Below are 21,968 nucleotides of genomic sequence, written 5' to 3' on the forward strand. Positions count from 1 at the left end.
AACAAAGGACATTTGTTATTTAAAAACATAAAATGCATCATTGGTATAATCAATGGCAATATAAATAAAAGCAATCTGTAAACTATGAAGTACTATATAAATGCAATAAAAAAACCCACTAAATAAACATGACAGTCAAGCTATTTCTCTAGAAGTGTCTCCAATATAGTCCTAAGATTCTAAATTTTACACCAAAACACAAAATAAATTCTCCAGAATGGTTCTCAAGCATGAGAGAGGACTCCTTTTGAATATTTGTTGATGAAGACAAGATTATAAAAGTCATATGATTAATCAATGGAGTGTCAGTATAGAATGGAAAAGCGGTTGTACATATGTATATGCGTGTGTGTGTGCACCATATATATATGGCTTCCCAGGTGGCTCAGTGGTAGAGAATCCACCTGCCAATACCAGAGAGATGGGTTCAATCCCTGGGTTGGGAAGATCCCCTGGAGAAGGGAATGACAACCTATTCTTAATAGTCTTGCCTGGGAAATCCCAGGGACAGAGGAGCCTGGGGGGCTACAGCCAATCGGGTCACAAAGAGTCGGACACGACCGAGCACACACACATGCGCATATATCCAGGCAACACCCTTCATTTATGTCTGACCCGGTACTACTTGTCACAACCGGAGAGGTCTCAGGACACAGCGTGCTTACACCCTCTCAGACGGAAAGCACAGGTGAGGCACCTTTTCTGAAGCAAAGGTGGCAAAAGACCACTTTAATGAACACGCAATAACGACCAAACTTAAAGTCAAATGCATGCACAGTCCAATCCTTACCAAACTTATTTGCCGTTAAAGCACCAGAGTCAGTTAGTTCCAGTACTGATAAATGTTGAAGATTAGACTCCCTGTGAGGAAAGGGGAAAAAAACAAAAAAGTTCAATATATTTTCCTATGCTAACATTACTTCAACAAGTTAGCCGATTAAAACACTGTCAATTTCACTAAGAAATTACACATGAGCGCTGCACTGAAAGCACAGAAATGCCTGGAAAACGAGCTGCGGCTTAGACTGCGGCCCATCGTGTGACCCAGTGATCCTTCAAGGAGAAGCCAGCAGGAGTTCCTCAGGCCTCCACGCCACGAAAAGCCTTCCCTCGCCAGAAAACAAAGTGGCTTATCTAACTGAAACATGAGTCTTTTAGGTACACATTAAATCTTCTTTCTTATTTTGGTTATAAAGAATCTCAGTCTACTCTTAATAATTAGCATATTTTTGTGTGTGGCCTAACTTTCTCTGTGACCTCATCTTTAAAAAAATAAATTTATTTTTAATTGAAGGATAATTACAATATTGTGCTGGTTTCTGCCACATGTCAACGTGAATCAACCACAGGTGTACAAATGTCCCCTCCCTCCCACTCCTCACCCCGTCCCACCCCCAAGGTCGTCACAGAGCACCGGGATGGGTTCCCTGAGTCATAAGGCAAACTGACCTCATCTTCCTACTTTGCTTTCCACAGGATTTGTCTTTACATTATTCATACACACATATAATAATACATATTTATTGCTTTCATTCTTTTTTATATTATTTTCATTCTTATAACTTGCCTTTAACCTTTAGAAAATGGAGTTATCTAAAAGCTCTGAATCTTAAAGGCATATAAGGCTACAGCATAATATTTAATTTGCTTTTCTATCAGACAATGGAAAAAAATCATTAAACTCACAATTTATTTTTAAAATAATCAGAACACTGAAACTCACAATGTGTCAACTGGAACATCAGTTGCCAAGCACTGACTTCCCCACTTAATGAGGTAATAAGACAAGAGTAGGGGAGCTGTTCGATGCAGTAGGTCTTGCTGGGCTTGAAAGAGCTGGCCAGCTCCCAAGATCACCTATATGTCATGGGTGGGTGGGTGAGACAGTAAATAGCATTTAGTAATGATAACCCTTAGGTTCAGGTGGCAGTAAAATAACAAACACAGTTACAAAGGGCATACATAAAAGCAACACACCTATTACATTTTGGGATAGCAGGCAGCAAAAGGATCTACCCACTTAACAGTACAAAATAATAAAAAAGAGCTCACCAGGTCACAGGAGCTGATGGTAAAACAGAAAACAGTAACAAAGAGCTTAACTTTCACCAAATTTGTAGGTTCAGGACTCAAGAAGAGGAATAGGGAAATCTAAGACATTTCTTAATCTTCTGGTTTTGGGTAAAAATAAGTATGAGCATTAGAGGAAAACTTGACAAGAATATCATTAGCCTTAAAAATGTGTGTCACTTTGGGACTCCCTGTTGGGCTGGTGGTTAAGACTCCACGCTTCTACTTTAGGGGCATGGGTTCAATTCCTGGTCAGGAAACAGACCCCACAGGTACCTGCTATGACTGGATGCAGCCAAATAAATAAATATTAAAATACAATACAAACTCAAAAAATGAAACAAAACAAAAAACAGAACCACAAGGGGAATTCCGTGGGGGTCCAGTGGCTGGGACTTGGGCTTTTACTGCCAAAGCCTGGCTTCAATCCCTGGTCAAGTAACTAAGATCCCACGAGCTGTGAGGCTAACAGACAACTTTCAGGAAAGGGTCCTGCTTCTCCTTGGTGGTCCTGAACCAATCATCTTCCGGAATGTTTTCTCCTCATCTTTTACCTGAAACTTTGCCATTAGCTATGTACTTGAGTTAATAAATTCAAATTTAAAAAGCATAAATACCCCCGGGAGCTCCAAAGGGCATTCAGTTATTTATATATTAATATGAATTAGTTTAATCAGATTGCTTCCTTGTCAGGCTCAGATGAGTGAGATAAACGGGCCTTCTGATGGTGGGCAGAAAGGTCAACTTTGGAATGTGAAACATTCAAGGCGGGGAGGAGGGGGAGAGCAGGACAGCTCTCTGGCAGGACAGCAGCCTGGCAACAAGAGCCTGGTGGCTTCAAAGACTAGGATGGAAACGGAGGCACAGAATGGAGCAGGGAGGACCCCAAAACACACTCTGCAACTTCAAAACTGCTTAGGGTAAATCCTGTACAGTAGAAGTAGAGAAGGTCTTTTTCTCTTTCTTCCTCTCTCTTCCATCCTAAATGGTACCCTGGGATCACAGCCAGAGGTGTACTAGTAATACGACATTTTGGTAGAACCATCCTGGAAAATTATCCCACCATTATATACACAAAGGTTAAGAGTAAAACACCCTGCTTCATATACATTCTTTTTTTTTTCATATACATTCTTAATCTGCAATTTTCGGCTCACTCATTCTTAAATCAACACGTATTCGCAGAGGACCTTCGAAGGGCTGAGCATGTGGGACAGAGCAGTAGACAAAGACAGGCGTCCCTGTGCTCTCAGAGCTGATGTTCTGATGTGCCTGCAGGTCAAGACAAGGTTTCAGATTTTACGAGCTTTCCCTCAAGTAGTACTTACCGCATCTCCTAGCCTCATTAGGAGCTGCTGTAAGATCAAAAGGTCTCGGCAGATGAGGAAGCGTGTGCTGGCGATTTTACACACACTTCTGCACACGACATGCCCCGCTGTGCTACTACCGTAGAGCTGAGAAAGATTCATTCGAATATTCAAAGGCTGAGCTGTGAATTAAAAAATAATAATAATTAAAAAAATTTAACTGTATTATTGTTTTCTCTAAATCAAAAGGTGTATTTGTTGCTTTGTCATTTACCTGGATTGAATCCCTTTTCCATTTCTACTTCTGTTTCATAATCCATTTCCCGTATTAGAAGTCCAATGGCATGGATCGGGTTCCTAATCTCCTGTAGTTTACTACAAATATCCTCCATCACATTGTCTCTATAAGGAAGTTAGAAAACTATTACCTCTGAGAATGTATATGATAGATTCTTTACGCCCTATAAGGTAAATGCCCTATCAAACAGGAAAACCAGCCATATAATACAGGAGTGAAGTAATCACTCTGGTATACAAGATACTTTCATGCCATGTAGCAAATTTTCCTTCATTTTTTCCAGAAATGACAGGCAAAATGTATCAGAGAAAATACGTTTACATTTTAGAATTTACAGCTCAGTTCATAGCTAATAGCTAGACCATAATTCATGAGTCTGTTTCCAGACTTGAATTCACGTGTTAGATTTTCTGTTTAAAAGCTGAAACAGCTACTTAGAATCATGGCAACTCACTTTAAGCGACTACTTTGTACATATCTGAATGTACATTTAAATCTGATATTGACACTAAGAATTGCTAAATTTCCATTAGGAAATGGACTTTACCCTAAATTCTCCTTACACATCAATAGTGATCAAATCTTCCAGAATCTGTTCCGCAGCCTTTTCTGGAGACTGTAGGTTGTAACAGCTCATTTCCATCATTACTGACATATCCATAGTTACTGACTCTCCAATCAGCCGAAGGCATTTTATAAGACACATGACATCCCGAGCAACATCCACGTCTGTGAGAGAAAGGTGACGTTCATGTCTCAGGTCAATGAAGAGCTGCTAGTTAATATTATACTAAAAAAATTATTAACAATAAATGACAGGTAGCTATCTGAAGTCTTGGAGATGCTTAGGCCTCTTCAGCTTTTTAAAAAATGTAGAATGAGGTACACTGACCAGGAAAGGTCACAGTGGCAGTTGTTTTTTCTATCTGTTTGAATGAAAGCATAGGGCTTAAGGAGAAAGGAGCTTCAATGGGACATAATAATCACTCTTACCATCAGATATGGTTGTCTCATCCTCTGTCAAAAGATTCTCATCAGGGAGGAGATACAAATGATCCACTAGGGAGGAAGGCACAAGGAAAGACAGGTACCCCTGCAAGTACAAATCTTCCAGTTATATTATTTTCTCAGTGAGTGTTTAAAGGTATAAAGTAGTTGAGACCTGAATCTTATCATGAGGAGACCCCAGACAAATCCAAACTGAAGGACACCCTACCAAGGAACAGGTGTAGCCTTCAAAGACGGTCAATGTTGGGACTTCCCTTAAGAATCCGCCTTGTGATGCAGGGCACAAGAGCTGGATTCCTGGCGGGGGAGCTAAGATCCCACGGGGCTTGGAGCAACTAAGCTCTCGTACCACAACGAGGGAGCAGGCATGCGGCCACGAAAGATCCCATAGGACGTACCTAAGACCAGATGCAGCCAAATAAATAAACATTTTAAAAAGTCAGTGTCATGAAAGACAGAGAAAGGCTGACAACAGTTGCAGATTAAGTAAAGATACATGACAACTCAATATATGCAAGATCTTGAATTGGATCCTAGATCAAGGAAGAAAAATTCTAAGCACAACTAGTAAAATCTGAATATATACAAATATAAAAATGCCCGATGTTGAAATTGTGCTGCAGTTATGAAAGAATGTCGCTGTGCTTAGATACATGCTAAAATATGTCAGGGTCAAGGGGCATGATATTTACAACTAACTCTCAAGTGGCTCAAGAAAAGCAAATGAAAGTTAATAAATGGTGAATCTGGGTGGAGGGGATATAGAAGTGCTTCGTGCTATTCTCGTAACTATCAAATTAGGAATCACTTCAATGTAAAAGATGAACAAGATGCAAAAAAGTATAAATAGTGCAGAAGACTATTTAAACACAAATTAACTATAATTTTGAGGATCCCCCGCCAAGAGAAAACCCACCAAAGTCCTAAAAGCTAACTACAATATACAACAGACACTACATTCTGAAAGACCCATTGAACAGCCTATAGGAGTTCTTCTGTGGGTTTCTGCTGTCTTACTTTCTTCAACAGGCACACCATGTTTGTGTGTGGATTCAAATGCAGGGCAAGAGGATGAGAAAGGGCTTCTTGATACTGAAGACAGCAGGCATAGAACTTGCACCAGAATTCCTGCTGTAAACTTCGGAACTCTTCCTGGGAAAATTCATACTCTGTTACACTTCCCTGGAGCTGGCAAAGGAAAAAAAGAAAAAGAAACTCTTGATACCATTTGGGATATTTTCTTCCACTAAACATAAATGTTTAATATCATTTTATTAAACTATAGGGAGGTGAATATTCCTTATGTATGTATGCCACAGACTCTGTAAATACGTATCTAAATCTTTAAGTAAAAGTTTTAGAAATTTGTATTTCTTAGTAACAAGGTCCAATGAACAATTTGAACAATTTCTCAGTACCAATCTGCCCCACAGTGAGATGAAAGAAATTGTTTTTCTTTCTTTAATCAAACCTCACCTCACTTTCAACAGCTAAAGTAACTTCTTTCTTTAGTTCTGTCCAGGAAAGGTCTAAATTCCTCTCAGCTCCTCGACAGAAAATCTGAAAAGAGACACAAAGAGACACTTTAGAGTACCACATAATACTAAAAACTAAATGAAAAATGCTCCAGAAGACATTGAGGCAATATATAACAATACAATAAACACTGGACATGCCTGAAATAACATATTTACTCTTAACATTGTGCAAATAATTTCTCATTGTGAGATCACAGCAAGTTGAAATAGCTTCTATAGTCCAGGATAAACTATAAAAACTCATGAACCCGCAAGAATTATAATAGGGTACATTTGGGTCATGACAAAAAACAAAAGGAAACATAACGTCTACTGCTCAGCTGGGAGGAAGATGTGACATGATGCCAAATAACATCCTGACAGGCACAAAGGTGAGCGAGAGCAGTGATGGAGGTAGGCCACTCTGCTGGGAAAGGTTCTCCTAAAGTAAAGCTTGTGATCGGTGCCTTACTGATTAGTCAGCGTCTCAGCCTGCAAGAGACACCATGAGAAATCGTACATTTGATTACTGTTAACAAGAAGGGCTGATGTGATGAGAGAAATAATGCCCTAGAAGTAAGTGATTGTGTTATGGTGGAGTTTTATTAAAGAGAAAATAGAAAACACAGAATAGCCAGATATTCAAGAATGTACCCAGAAGAAAAGTCAAGGATCTGGAAGCCACATCACCTGGGAGAAAGTTAAGGGACGGGGTGCATGGATTCTGGAGAAAGATAACATGGAAAATGCTTAAAAGACTTGAAGAGCTGCTTTATAGAAAAGAGCCACGTTCTATGAAGTTCCCAAAGAGAGATGCCACCTAAATGATGGAGGCTTAAATCTGATCTAATACTTGGATGAACTTTTCTCTGGCTGCACCACACGGCCTGTGGGATTTTAGTTCCCCAAACAGGGATTGACCCTGGGCCCCAAGAGTGAAGGTGCCGGGTCCTAACCACAGGACTGCCAGGGAGTACCCTGGGACAAACTTTCAGGTGGCACAGTTCTGAATGAAAAGTCACAGAGGAGCAGCTGAGATGCCTGTCACTGGAGGCAGAGACAACTAGAAGCTGGCTAGCTGGCTGTCAGAGAAGCCTCGGAAGGTTATTTCTGCTCTGTGTGGGAGGTCAGATCAGAAGAGCCTGAGGGGTTTTTTAATTCTGAGTGATCATTTCAAATTCATGAAGCTAAGTGGCAATTTAACGAAGTCTAAGTGACTTGCATCTCTTATACCCTGTAACTCTGAAGCTTAGATTTTTTTAAGAGTTTTCCTGAACCTGAACCAAATCAGACCTTTGCTGTACTAACAAGTGTAAAAACAGTACCAGCAAACCTATCCAAGAAAACATTTAAAATTTCTTTCTAGTATAGAGAGTATATGCCGTGTAGTAAGGTATGTTTTTATAATGGTGTAGGTACAAGTTTCTTCTTTACTATTATTATGCTTCACTGGTCATTGGGAAAGTGCCTTTAATCCTCTCTCCCCATTGGGACTCTTGGTATTCTTATGGAAAGAACATTTTAAAAAAATTACAATAGTATTTATAAACACCTGTATATATAATTGTAAAACTATGCTGGGGTTAGTATGTACAAAACAACAAAAATTAATAGTAATTATTAACTATATAATGATAGCTATAGGAGAGTGTTAGATCAACATGAAATATTTTTTCACTGACCTGTAAAGCTTTACATAAGGCTGCATTAATGAATCGCCCTGGTGTAAAAAGACTCTGCAAATACATCTCCTGTTGGAACATTGAAGCAAGAGTTAGCATCATTCTAAAAAAGATAAAATTTGGGATAATTTGAATGAAGAATCCAACATATTAAAACTGAAGTCTGCATTTCTATTACATGAACGTGGAAATTTCGCCCTCTGCATAGAGCAGAGTGGCGGAGCAGTCACGTATTTTCACACTGAGAGTGAAGCCTGTAGCATCTCTGAATCCACGGGATGTACTGCACTGAGAACGCTGTGTTCCTCAAGGAGCACTTCAGTGGGTCAGCTTATCAAACGCCAATCTTAAAGGTGAAGAGTTCTTACCTAGGTTATCAGTCATAAACACCAGCAAGAGAACAATTAAACTAAGCTGGTTTCTACACCATTCACAAAAGGCCTCATTTTACGGTTCAAATATGAAAGGAAAGGAACCAATTATTAGAACAGGCATTATATATATAAAAAAACAAACGAAACTGCAATAAGCTCTAACAAGTGGGGAAATGAAGTAGGGAGAACAAAATGGAAAGTCTCATATTGTCTGACTATTCTGATCAAATTTTATAAACCAGATTTGCCAATAAGTAGCAAATCTGGTTGACCTTCATTCAAGTTTCCTTCCTTCCACTCAGGTTCTGGGGGATATTTATAAAACGACCAAATGGAGAAAAACAAGAATTTCAAAAAATTAGCACGTGATTTTGACTTTTAGACACAAGTTAAGTGCCAAAAAACTCTTGGGATTAAAAATATAGCAATATTCAATTTCAGGTACTCAAAATGGGTTTTCCAATCCTACCAAAGAGTTAACGTCTCAGACCCAGAGCCCATAATCTTTAAGTTCATTTTAACAGAAATGCATCAAGTTTTTCTTCCGTTTACCTTGAGGATGTCCCTGAAAAACAGGGAGCCTGGCCTGTTTTGCTCCCTACTGCACTACCTTTTAAACTTGTGTTCTTCATAGTATATACCTCTATGAGAACTTATCTTGTTTCTAGTTTTTGTTTCTATGCATCTATTCACATGGTTAGTATAGTGGACAGAATCCATTTCCCTTTCTTTTACTAACAAACCCCTTACCTTTCTCTGAAGAATCACTCCTCCTATACCCACACCCAACTGAACTTCACTCTCCACGATAAGAGGGTCCAGGCTGGACATGTTTCTCATGCCAAGCCAGAATATTCTATTCCTTCCGATCAGGGTGACCATGTCAGGAATAAGCACATAACTCCAGTCAGCCCAGGGTCAACTCCATGACCTGGAACAGAAGCTCTCTCTTTTCTCTGGAGTTGCTAAGTTCACAGAGGTAAGCTTGCTTAGAAAACCTGCCCAACGATGAACCCCAAAAGGAGGAAAGCAGAATAGAGACAAAGGAGAGATGAAGCCCTAAAGGCATTATTCCAGCCATGCCAGTATGTTCAGCTCAAAGCAGTTTGAGGTGGGTTTCTTTCATCTGCAGCTCAAAGAGCTCTGCTAATACAACTGGTTCTTCTCAAACTGATGATCAGGGTAAATCATCTCCTTATATAAAACTTTAGCGTTGCTCACTCTGGGGTCTTGATCATCCCGGATGACGATTTCTTCCTCTGGCAGAGGCTGCATAAAAACCGGACTCCACTGACCTGCAACATTACTACAGAGCGAAAAAAGCCCATCAGTCCACGTGAAGGTGACAAATAAAAACGAAGCTTACGCGGTGAGCAGTATCTGGGCAGGGAGGATCCCATCGCTGACCTCTGCAACTACTGCTTGACCAATTCTATTTTTTTCTGGCTGCACCAGGCAACATGTGGAATTTCCCTGACCAGGGATGGAACCCATGCACCCTGCAGTGACAGCATGAAATCTTAACCACTGGACCACCACGATGGATTCTCTTTAAAATAGTTTCCAAAAAAAGAAACTCATTCATAGCAGAGTCTGGATCATAGAAGTGCTCTTACTTCTTTTAATAGGCATCTTCCTGAATTAAAACTGTAAACACAAATCTACAAATAATAGCTAACTTTCATTCTATATTTACCACATGCTACACCTTCTGCAGTGTAATTCTAGATATACTTCATGTATCTGCTGAGTTGCTCAGTTGTGTCCAATTCTTTGTGACCCCATGGACTGTAGCCCGCCAGGCTCCCCTGCCCACAGGGACTCTTTAGGCCAGGATACTGGAGTGGGTAGCCTTTCCCTTCTGCAGGGGATCTTCCCAACCCAGGGATCGAACCCAGGTCTCCCGCATTGCAGGTGGATTCTTTATAATCTGAGCCACCAGGGAAGTCCAAGAATACTGGAGTGGGTAGCCTGTCCCTTCTCCAGGGGACGTTCCCAACTCAGCAATCAAACCGGGGTCTCCTGCATTGAAGGCGAATTCTTTACCAGCTGAGCTGCCAGGGAAGCCCACACTCCATGTACGGGATTGATAACTTATGGTAATTCTTTGAAGGATACACTGCCCTCATTTTAAGACATCAAAAGTGAGGTTTAGGCTATCTCACAGCTAGTAAGTTGGAGAACCAGGTTTCAAACTCACCCAACACTGGATTCTTTGCTTTTTTAACCCACTTTGCCTGAATGCCATCTATAAGGAGTACTCTCTATTTTCTGAGGTGTGGTTCAGGGTCAACCTGGGGGCAACCATTCTTAGAATTCTATTCTAGAATATGGGTCATGAGGGACCCCTTGGGTACAATTACTTTATAGTGGACTCTTGAGCAACATGGGGGGTTTACAGGTGCTGACCCTCCAAAAACCCAGGTACAGCTTATTCAAGCAACTGTAGATTGAATAGTACTAGCGTAACTACTGTGAAAAAATCAATGTATTAAGTGGACCCCCAAAATTCAAAATCCATGCTGTTCAAGGGTCAACTGTAGTTCCAGGAGCATCAAAATATGATCCAGGGACCCTTCACACATTTCAGGAATTATACAAGTGTCTGATTCAAAACCGGTTCTTAAATGTATTTTGTAAGTGTTAAAAATCTTAAAATGAATATCATGTAAATAAAAATAACAGACATACCAAATAAAACTAATTATTAGAGATTATCAACATGTTAAATTGTGTTATAATTTTATGCTCATAAATACTGGTTCTGTTATATATTGGAGTTCATTATCTTTAGAGGAAAAAAAAAGGGTTTCCTGTTTAAAAAACAAAGTTTGAGAAGCACTGTACTTGTAGAATCTACTCCTCATCTTAGGGTGAGGACAGTGAGACCTCAAAGGGGCTGCAGTGACTTTTGGAAGATGTGGGTATCAGAAACGGCCTTTGCTGAAAAGCAAAGGAAATGTGCAGATTACAAGTATTTGAGATCTTTCTCGCTCCCCGGCCATCTTGGAGGCTGCCCTTGGCTGGGGGCATCCCACACCTAAGGCAGGAAGACGGTGAACATGAAAAAGTCGCGGGAGTTGCTCAACTCTAGGCTCCAACCCGTCATGAAAAGTGGAAAGCAGGTGCTGGGGTACGAGCAAACACTGAAAATGATCAGACAAGGCAAAGTGAAACTGGCCATCCTTGCCAAGTACCCAGCCTCGGGGAAATCTGAAGTACAGTACTATGCCCCATTAGCCAAAACAGGCCTCCATCGCTATAGCGGCATTAACACAGAACTGGCAGAGCACGTGGAAAGTACTAGAGTATGCACACTGGCTATCATGGGTGCAGGTGACCCAGGTCATGCCAGGACAGACTGGTGAAAAGTAAATCATGTACAACTTTTCTTTAATAAAACCAGCCAGAGCTTGTTTGAAAAACAAACAAAAAAAGAAGTATTTTTGGATATGTGCTATCTCTCCCAATAAAGATGGTATATATACATTTTCTTGGTGTCATTCCAACTCTAAGAATCCCTTTTCTGCCCTAAAACCATAAGGTAAGAACACAAAATGAAATAGAAGGTATGTCAGAAAATAGGCAAGCCCAGGGCTGAATCCTTTAAATGCAAACATCTGACTTTTGTCCAACACAATGAGCTCCCTTCTTTTCTCAGTATGACTTTGCCTGGGGTAGGTAGGATGACAGAGGAGAGGGACCGTACTGTTCAAAGTTGATGTATTTCACAACTGTCTGGTTCTCAGCGTCGTGCCACAGGGCCCAGATGTCCGTAGAGGTTAAGGCAAAGTCAATCAGTGTCTCCTAGAACGAAATGTAGGGAGAAAACAAAAACAGGTTAAAATAAGACAGAAAAGGTACTCCTTTATGGTGAATTAAACTTGTATAAGCAGGAGAGGTAAAAACATGAAAACAAAAGATGGTAGGTACCATGTGAACCTGGTAAAATCCAAATAAAATTTTGTCTGGATGAAGTTTCATTAAATATTCCACTTTAAGATTATAATCCCATTACAACAGTTAAGTTAGCCAATACTTTTTTCCTGTACTTGTGTGATAAGCAAAGAATAATTTAATCTACCTGAGAAGTGAACAGTGAGGAGATGTGATCTAGGCTATAGCGGTTATTCTCAGCGCTCACCAACTGGAAAACGCAGAACTGTTAAAACACAAGTTGCTAAGTTAATACTTGAAATAACCATCAAGCCATTTTTCTAAGCAAGCAAGACTTACAAGCATTCAAAAACCAATTTTTAAAAAAATATGTGGTAAAATATATGTAGCACTTACCATCTCAACTATTTTTAACTGTACAGTTTAGTAGCATTAAGTACATCTATACTTGTGCAATCAATCTCCAAAACTTTTTTTCGTTTTTCAAAACAAACCCTGTATTCATTAAATCCCCCGTCCCCCCTCCCCCTAGCCCTGGCAACCAGCATTCTGTTGTCTGTCTCTTTGATCTTGACCACTCTACCTAATGGCATCTGTCTTCTAGCAGCTGTATTTTCACTTAGGACAATATCCTCAAGGTTCATCCATGTTGCAGCATGTGTCAGAATTTCTTTCCTTTTAAAGTTCAGTAATATTCCATTTTATGTAAATACCACATCTTGTTTATCCATTCAGTCATCGACGGAGATTTAGGTTGCTTCCATTTTGCGGCTGTTGGGAATATTGTTGCTAAGAACGTGGGTGTACAAATATCTTTTCAAGACCCTACTTTGAATTCTTTTGGGTATATATCCAGAAGACGAATTGCTTGATCATACGGAAATTAAGGAATTGCCAAGCTGTTTCCCATAGTGGCTGTAGCATTTTACATCCCCACCAGTAACGCACAAGGGTTCCAACGTCTTCACATCCTCCCTAACACTTGATATTTACTATTTCCCCCCGCCATGGTAGCTATGCTTGGGTATGAGGTGGAATCTATGGTCAGAAACCTATTTTTATGCTTTTACCAAAAATAATTTAAAACATACACATGATAAAAATCAACTCGAGTCAATCTTCACTACAAACAAACACCTATAAAACAATTCATGTTTTGTATGTAACTCTACTGCCAAAACAAAAAAGATCTCAAACTCAAAAATATTCAATGAACACTATTTTAAATAATTTTTTGACAAAGAAAATATACTATAAACTAATAAGAGTGATGAAGATTCTATCCTGGTAACATAAGCAACTGTTCACAAGAAGCTTTAAAAAAATATATACAGTGATTCCCTTTGAGAGAAAAATAGTGTATGAAGTATGAGAAAAATATATAGTGGTCACATTCACTCCAGCCTACAGCTATATTTTACAGGCTACATATCTCAAATCACTAGTGAGACATGAATCAACTTAGTAGGTCTCAACCGGCATTTAAGAAAAAAAAGATTAAGAGTTTATCAGTTCATCACCCATGGTGAACATGTTTCATGAAGACTATTTTCTGTTTTATGTCCATCACCACATAAGGGTACCCAGATAGCAATGTAAAACATCTTGTATATTCCAGCCAAAAAGTTGGAAAAATGCTGGTCTAGTGCAGTGCTTCTCAAACCACTTGTGGTAAAGGAACGAAGGAATGTTTTTTTAATTTTTTTTATTTTTTAGTCTGCTCCAGACTAATATTCTTTTGTTTTTTTTTGGGGGGAGGGGCAGGGGCTCCACTGGGTGGCATGTGGGAATCTTAATCCCCCAAGCAGGGATTGAACCTGCGCACTCCGCAGTGGAATTGTGGAGTCTTAAATCACTGGACCGCTAGAGAAGTCTCTCAGACTGATACTTGATATACAGAAACCATGCATGTCTGTGGCAATGTCAAATCACTTATAAAAGCTTCTGTTCTCTCAGTTTCTCCATTTATTTTACTGCAAACTAGTAACAAACAATTTGTGGCCCAGGACCATTCCACAGACCACACCACAGGTCTATGGCACTTCTGTTTGAGATTTTTATTAGTGTCCTAGATGGAAACTATTATTGCTATTGTTTAGTGGCTAAGCCCTGTCCGACTCTTTTTCAACCCCATGGACTATAGTCCACCAGGTTCCTCTGTCCATGGGATTTCCCAGGCAAGAATACTGGAGTGGGTTGCCATTTTTTCCTCCAGGGGATCTTCCAAACCCAAGGATCAAACTCATGTCTCCTGCATTGCAGGTGGATTCTTAAGCATTGAGCCCAAGGAAGCCCAGATGGAAATACATATGGCATAATATAACACTGAGGACATGATGCTGAGAATGATTAAATTAATGCACTTAACAGAATTAGTCTCCAAAGAACCAAAAGAAAACCAAGAAGAAACAAATGAAACGAACAGGAATGGATGTAAACTACTACAGAGATTAAAACACCAAAGAGGGCTTCCTTGGTGGTCCAGTGGTTAAGAATCTGCTTTGCAATGCAAGGGACACCAGTTCGATCCCTGGTCCAGGAAGATCCTACAGGCCTCAGAGCAATGGAGACCATGCTCCACAACAAGAGACGCCACCACAACGAGAAACCCACGCATCGCAGCCAAGAATGGCCCCAAGTCACCCCAACTAAAAGAAAGCGGTGGGCAGCAACAAAGACCCACCATAACCAATAAAATCTGTAAAAAACAAAAGCAAACTTCAAATGTGCAGGTCAGGGAGAAAAAAACATTCTGAAGAGAGGTTTTTGTTTAGAAAAAGGAAACAAAAAAAAAGGACCTCAACTTCATTGTACTCTGAATAGGCACACCAGCATTACATGGCTGCTAAAGATAAAGTGTATCTGATTTTAGGCTTCATTAACAGAACCTTAATGCTTAAGCCAAGGAGGTAATAGCACTGCTCAATTTGACCCCAACCCTAGAATAACACACTCAATCTCAGTCTAATCTTTAGAGCAGAGGTTCTTAAAATGTGGTCCACAGACACCTAAAGGTCCCTGAGACTAATTTCAGGGGGTCAGTGAGGTCAAAACCCTTCACAGTAATTCTACATTATTTGCCCTTTTCACTGTGTTAATATGTTGACTGATAATGCAAAAAAGCAACAGTGGGTGAAATTACTGATGTCTTAATGTGACAGTGGCACCAACCTGAATACTCTTTCACGATAAAAATTCAACAGGCTGGGAACAGACAGGAACTTCCTCAGCACAAAAATCCACAGCTAACATCATCCTCAGTGGTGAAACACCCAAAGCTTTCCCTCTTAAACTGGGAATGAGGCAAGGGTGTCAACTCTTATCACTTCTATTCAACACTATACTGGAGGATCTATCCAAGGAAATTAAGACCAAAAAAGAAAAGGCACATAAATTGGAAAGGAAGTAATAAAACTATCTTTATATGTTGCTGTCCTATAAATAGGAAGTCCCAAGGATTCCACTATAACACTACTAGAACTAAAAAGAGTTCAATATATATAAAATCAATGTAAAAAAGTGAATTATATTTCTGTAAACCTGCAGTGAGGAACCTGAAATGAAATTAAGATAATTTCACTTACAATACTATCAAAAGGAATAAAATATATAGGAATAAGTTGATTTAAAAAAATCCTGCAAAACTTGTATCATGAAAACTATAAAACATTATTTAAAAAATTAAAGACAATCTAAATAAATGGAAAAGCATCCCGTGTTCATGAAGCAGAAACCTTAATATTGCTAAGATGGCAACGCTCCTCCAATGTGATCTACAGAGTCAACAAATCTCTATCAGAGTCTGTGAAGTGGCAATAAACATAGTCGGTCTCTGGCTCCTGACCCTGCCTCCTAAAACACCTGCGGCCTTCTGAGTGGTGACAGAGGTGTCAGGAGCATCTTCTGTTATAACAGCTGGTCTCTGACCCTGGTTCCCGGCAGACTCCTAAATCCCTGTGCATTTCCTGAGTGACAGGAACGCCTTTTGTTTTAAGAGCTGACTCCTGAATAGCTTCAAGATGGCAACTGGTCACCAGAAAGAGGAAGCCTGAATAGAATCTTGAAACTTTCAGCCCTGACCCGTTTTCTAGAAGAGAAGAAAGGCCACTGGGTTAATAATCCATCATGCCTATGTGATGAAGCCTCTGTAAAAACCCCTATCCCTATGGGATGTGGGGAGCTCCCAGGCTGGGGAACACAACCATGTGCCGGGACGGTGGTGTGCCTCAATGCCTTGAGACCCTTCTGGACCTTGCCTACCTACATCTTCAGCATTTATTGTATAATAAACTAGTAAACGTGAGTGTTTCCCTGAGTTCTGTGGGCCATTCTAACAAATTACTGAGCCCGAGCAGGGGGTGGCATGAATTAAAAACCCAAGGACAAGTGACTTCTCTCGTGGTCCAGTGGTTGAGATTCTCTGCTTCCAATGCGGGGGCATGGGTTTGATCCCTGGTCAGGGAACTAAGATTCCACACACGTGGCAACTTGGCCAAAAAGGTAAAAAATGAAACAAAACAAAAAAAGAACCCAAGGAGGTAAGAAGAAGAGTCTCCATACTGGGCAGTAGCCTGGCTTCGGGCGATGAGCACGAGCCAGGCGAGGGGGCGTCCACCTATGTGGAAGGCCTGGGGCAGGGTGAAAACTCACGCAGGACGAGGAAAGTGTCCACACGGAGTGCCGGCCTGCACTGGGGACTAGAGTCCAAGGAGATGAGCAGGTTGTCCACCGCATGGGGGTGGACTAGCGCAGTGTCAGCGCCCGAGGAGGTGAGGAGGGCATCCACGTGAAAGGGCAGCTGGACTGGGACTGCTGTGGTTTAGTCGCTCAGCCATGTCTGACTCACGGACTGCAGCATGCTGGGCTCCTCTGTCCTTCACTGCCCCCGCAGTTAGCTGATGGAGAGGGACACCAGAGCCCAACAGGAGTGAGGAGGGGACCCAGACAGATCAGCACCCAGCATGGGGAATCAGAGCTCCAGTGGAGGGAGGAGGACAAATCCGATCTTGCTGGAATGTCACTAGGATTAAACGGATGGTATGTGTAGTGCATGAGCCCAGAGGAAGCACAGTCCAAGCACTTGCTGTTAATGTACATAAAGGGCCCGGCACCGTGCCAAACACACAATATCCAACAGTTTATTTATTTGGCTAGGCCACAGGGCTTGTGGGATTAGTTCCCCAACCAGGGATCAAAACCTCAAACCCAGGCCCTGTGCACTGGAAGCTCAGAGTCCCAACACTGGACTACTAGGGAATTCCTGTGGTTGTTTATTATATGATTATACCACTGTTCAGTTCAGTCGCCCAGTCGTGTCCAACTCTTTGTGACCCCATGGACTGCAGCATGCCAGGCTTCTCTGTCCATCACCAATTCTTGGAGCCAGCTCAAACTCATGTCTGTTGAGTCGATGATGCCATCCAACCATCTCATCCTCTGTCGTCCCCTTCTCCTCCCACCTTCAATCTTTCCCAGCGTCAGGGTCTTTTCCAATGAGTCAGTACTGCGCATCAGGTGGCCAAAGTATTTAAGCTTTAGCTTCAGCATCAGTCCTTCCAATGAATATTCAGGACTGATTTCCTTTAGGATTGATTGGTTTGATCTCTGCGCAGTCCAAAGGACTCTCAAGAGTCTTTTCCAACACCACAGTTGAAAAGCATCAATTCTTTGGTGCTCAGCTTTCTCTCTAGTCCAACTCTCATATCCATACGTGACTACTGGAAAAACCATAGCTTTGACTAGACAGACTTTTGTGGGCAAAGTAATGTCTCTGTTTTTTAATATGTTGTCTACGTTGGTCACAGCTTTTCTTCCAAGGAGCAAGCATCTTTTAATTTCATGGCTGCAGTCACCATCTGCAGTGATTTTGGAGCCCCCCCAAATAAAGTCTCTGATTGTTTCCACTGTTTCCCCATCAATTTGACATGAAGTGATGGGACCGGATGCCACGATCTTAGTTTTCTGAATGTTGAGCTTTAAGCCAACTTTTTCACTCTCCTCTTTCACTTTCATCAAGAGGCTCTCTAGTTCTTCGCTTTTGCCAAAAGGGTAGTGTCATCTGCATATCTGAGGTTATTGATATTTCTCCCAGCAATCCTGATTCCAGCTTGTGCTTCATCCAGCCCAGTGTTTCTCCTGATGTACTCTGCATGTAAGTTAAATAAGCAGGGTGACAATATACAGCCTTGACATACTCCTTTCCTGATTTGGTTCATTTGGACTGGTTCCAAATGAACATAGAACTGTTGTTCCATGTCCAGTTATAACTGTTGCTTCTTGACCTGCATACAGATCTCTCAGGAGGCAGGTAAGGTGGTCTGGTATTCCCATCTTTTTAAGAATTTTCAACAGTCTGTTGTGATCCACACAGTCAAAGGCTTTGGCGTAGTCAATAAAGCAGAAGTAGATTTTTTTCTGGAACTCTTGCTTTTTCCATGATCCAATGGATGCTGGCAATTTGACTCTGGTTCTTCTGCCTTTTCTAAATCCAGCTTAAACATCTGGAAGTTCATGGTTCATGTACTGTTGAAGCTTGGCTTGGAGAATTTTGAGCATTACTTTACTAGCATGTGAGATGAGTGCAACTGTGTGGTAGTTCGAGCATTCTTTGGGATTGCCTTTCTTAGGGACTGGAATGAAAACGGACCTTTTCCAGTCCTGCGGCCACTGCTGAGTCTTCCAAATTTGCTGGCATATTGAGTGTAGCACTTCCACAGCATCACCTTTTAGGAAATGAAATAGCTCAGCTATTCCAACACCTCCACTAGCTTTGTTCGTAGCGATGCTTCCTAAGGACCACTTGACTTCACATTCCAGGATGTCTGGCTCTAGGTGAGTGAGCACACCATCGTGATTATCTGGGTCATGAAGATCTTTTTGTATAGTTCTTCTGTGTATTCTTGCACCTTTTCTTAATATCTTCTGCTTCTGTTAGGTCCATACTAACAGAAGTTAGTTTCTGTCCTTTATTGAACCCATCTTTGCATGAAATGCTCCCTTGATATCTCTATATTCTCGAAGAGATCTCTAATCTTTCCCATTCTATTGTTTTCCTCTATTTCTTTGCACTGATCACTGAAGATGACTTTCTTATCTCTCCCTGCTATTCTTTGGAACTCTGCATTCAAATGGGTATATCTTTCCTTTTTCTCCTTTGCATTTAGCTTCTCTTCTTTTCTCAGCTATTTGTAAGGCCTCCTCAGACAACTGTTATACCATTGTATTGTATCCTAAATATCTCATCAATATACAACAGCTAATGTTTGAATGGTGAGCAAAATTATTTTGGAAAATTAACTTCCCTTGCACTACTTAATAACACCTACATCCTGTTCACAACTCCATGTTTTTCACTCGGACTTTCAAATTAGCTCTTTCTTGTTTAGTTTTGGTTAACCTATCCTTCCATGGACTTCCCTTGTGGCTCAGCTGGTGAAGAATGTGCCTGCAATGTGGGAGACCCTGGGTTCGATCCCTGCGTTGGGAAGATCCCTTGGAGAAGGGAAAGGCTACCCACTCTAGTATTCTGGCCTAGAGAATTCCCTGGACTGTATAGTCCATGGGGTTGCAAAGAGTCGGACACGACTGAGCGACTTTCACTTCACTTTCCTTCCACGTTCCTTTAAACTCTCTGCTCCCTTTCATCCTGAATTTTCCTTTAAGGTCTTTTAATTCACATATTAGCACAAAAAGTGGAAGCTTTTTTTTTTTTTGTGGAAACAATGCAAGATACATCTAGAGGCTGATGAGAAGAGCTGAAAAGAGACTCAGTGAGTCTGTAGCTATTGCTCCAGGTCAGTACACACAGAATAACTCAACATGTGTCTAATCTGTTTCATACCTGTCCTCGCTTTGGGGCATGCAGGTACACTCCCAGGTAGAGCCCCATGGAAGGGGAATAAGCAAGTCGCAGTTTGTGTCCAGTCCCAGCAGTGAGCCGGAGATCTTTATTTACGGGGACAAATTCCAGCATGTCAGCCACCATCAGGCACATTTGGTCCTGCCAAGAAAAGATTTAGTAAGTGGTATTAAAGAACATTCAAGACGGAAAAAAAACTGCTTCCCTTTTAAAAGAATGCAATTCCATCATATCATATCTAGCACTATATGTAATTTATCTGCTGAAAGGCCCTACAGGTTTTTTTTTTTAAAAAGGGCTGAGATGGAAACATTTCTTTGGTCTGATAGATAAAATCATCAGCTGTTTTGTATTCAAAAGTTGAACATTATTTTACCAACTTGCATTTTATTTTTTAAAGTTTTCATTAAAAAAAAAAAATTTCTGGCCACACTGTGTGGCATGCAGGATCTCAGTTCCCCAAGCAGGGATCAAACATGCACCCCCTGCATTGGAAGCACAGAGTCTTAAACAGTGGACCACCAGCGGAAGCCTCTCAACTTGCATTTTAAATCCACATTTGTCCTGAAGTGAAGAGTATACTTTGTACTAGTTCAAGGTTTCTGTAGGACTTAATTTTCCAAAACAAAAATACAAAAATTTAGGGGAGAAATGTATGAAAAATAGAGTTAAATGAAACTGTCTGAATCTGGAAATGGCCCATCATTTCCAAAGTAAGAGATCTGCTCATCTTTACAAGAGGAAACAAGATTTACTTCACTTTCTCTACAACTCGCAATCCTATCTTGACTTGCAGCAAGTACAAAGGCAGCACCTACCTTGTAAGACCACATTCGCAGCTTGTGATCCTGACACAGAGCAAAGATGAAGGCGTCGTGCTCCACGCAGTGCACAGCAAGGCTGAGGGGACGGGCTGAAGGCCCCTGGTCACCTCTGCAAACGGAAGGCGCGCGTTAGAGGTCTACCGGTGCCAACCACCTGATCATCAGAGCTCGCAAGTCAACAGATAACTTAGTGAAGGAGCGGAAGGAGCAAGAGTTTATAGGCTGGTATGAGATGACCACATTTTCTGACTCATGTCCAGTTACTAGGATAGATGGAATGCAACGTTGTGTAGACCCTTCTGTCCAGTATGTTTATTTGTCTTGGAGTCAGGCTGGAAGCACTAATCACTGCTGGCCGGGGCAAAAGATCAGACTCTTGGGCCCTCTGACTCACCGGCTGGAGGCCACTCACCTGATGGCTGTGGGCATCCAGCCTATGAGCAGGCGCTGCATCACCGAGCTCTGTCTCAGCTCCACGACTGACACCACCCCTGCAAGAAGGAAAACAGGCCAGTGGGCCCCAGGGCACCTTGCGACCACACTCGGCGAAACCCAAAGACAAGAGCAGGCAACCGTGAACAAGGCATTTATGATGGGCACGCTTTCTATACCAAGGAAGTCTTAGGCTGTACCTTATCCATAGACATTTCATAACTAAAATATTCTGAATAGTTACTGGATCAATAGCAACAGCACTTTTACATTCTAGGGGGGAATTTTTGCCATTTACAAATGGTAACCCATGTTGCTGCTCAGAAGCAGCACTTCATTCTTTCCAAAGCAACACTGGGCACCTGTCCTGTGCTGGGTGCAGTTCTAGATGCGAGAGACACAGGAGTAAATACAACAAATGAAAAGTCTTTTCCTCCTGGACTGAACATTCCATTGACAGGAAGTGAGAAGCAGAGACAGTTAAAGTAAACAGAATGCAGTAAGTAGAAAAAAAGAAAATGCAGAAAGGGAATAGTGAATGGGTGGAGGGGGTAGCGTGCATTACAACTTTAAAAAGTGGTCAGATCACCCACTGAGAAAGGACCTGAAGGAGTTGAGAGAATGAGCCACAGTGGCAGCTGGGGAGAGACTATCCCCACCAAAGCCTTGGAATCAAGACTGCCGGGAGAAATATCAACAAC

General features: G+C 41.3%; 1 protein-coding gene and 1 pseudogene across 1 annotated transcript in view; one reads left to right on the top strand and one right to left on the bottom strand.

Moving 5' to 3' along the window:
* The window catches only part of NUP160 (nucleoporin 160), a 43,082-nt gene that overhangs the window by 14,438 nt on the left and 6,676 nt on the right, over positions 1-21,968 (bottom strand). Inside the window, exons 5-19 of the mRNA XM_043481502.1 lie at positions 21,248-21,326; positions 20,830-20,944; positions 19,994-20,152; positions 12,341-12,418; positions 11,966-12,063; positions 9,478-9,562; positions 7,883-7,951; positions 6,160-6,243; positions 5,701-5,871; positions 4,669-4,768; positions 4,239-4,404; positions 3,652-3,779; positions 3,399-3,559; positions 1,724-1,857; positions 791-861 (exon numbers count right to left, since the gene is read on the bottom strand). Coding sequence (XP_043337437.1) covers positions 791-861; positions 1,724-1,857; positions 3,399-3,559; positions 3,652-3,779; positions 4,239-4,404; positions 4,669-4,768; positions 5,701-5,871; positions 6,160-6,243; positions 7,883-7,951; positions 9,478-9,562; positions 11,966-12,063; positions 12,341-12,418; positions 19,994-20,152; positions 20,830-20,944; positions 21,248-21,326 — 1,698 coding nt within the window. The remainder of the gene's footprint in view (positions 1-790; positions 862-1,723; positions 1,858-3,398; positions 3,560-3,651; positions 3,780-4,238; positions 4,405-4,668; positions 4,769-5,700; positions 5,872-6,159; positions 6,244-7,882; positions 7,952-9,477; positions 9,563-11,965; positions 12,064-12,340; positions 12,419-19,993; positions 20,153-20,829; positions 20,945-21,247; positions 21,327-21,968) is intronic.
* LOC122449958 lies at positions 11,319-11,631 on the top strand (annotated as a pseudogene).

The sequence above is a fragment of the Cervus canadensis genome, chromosome 11, assembly GCF_019320065.1.
Source record: "Cervus canadensis isolate Bull #8, Minnesota chromosome 11, ASM1932006v1, whole genome shotgun sequence".
NCBI lineage: Eukaryota > Metazoa > Chordata > Mammalia > Artiodactyla > Cervidae > Cervus > Cervus canadensis.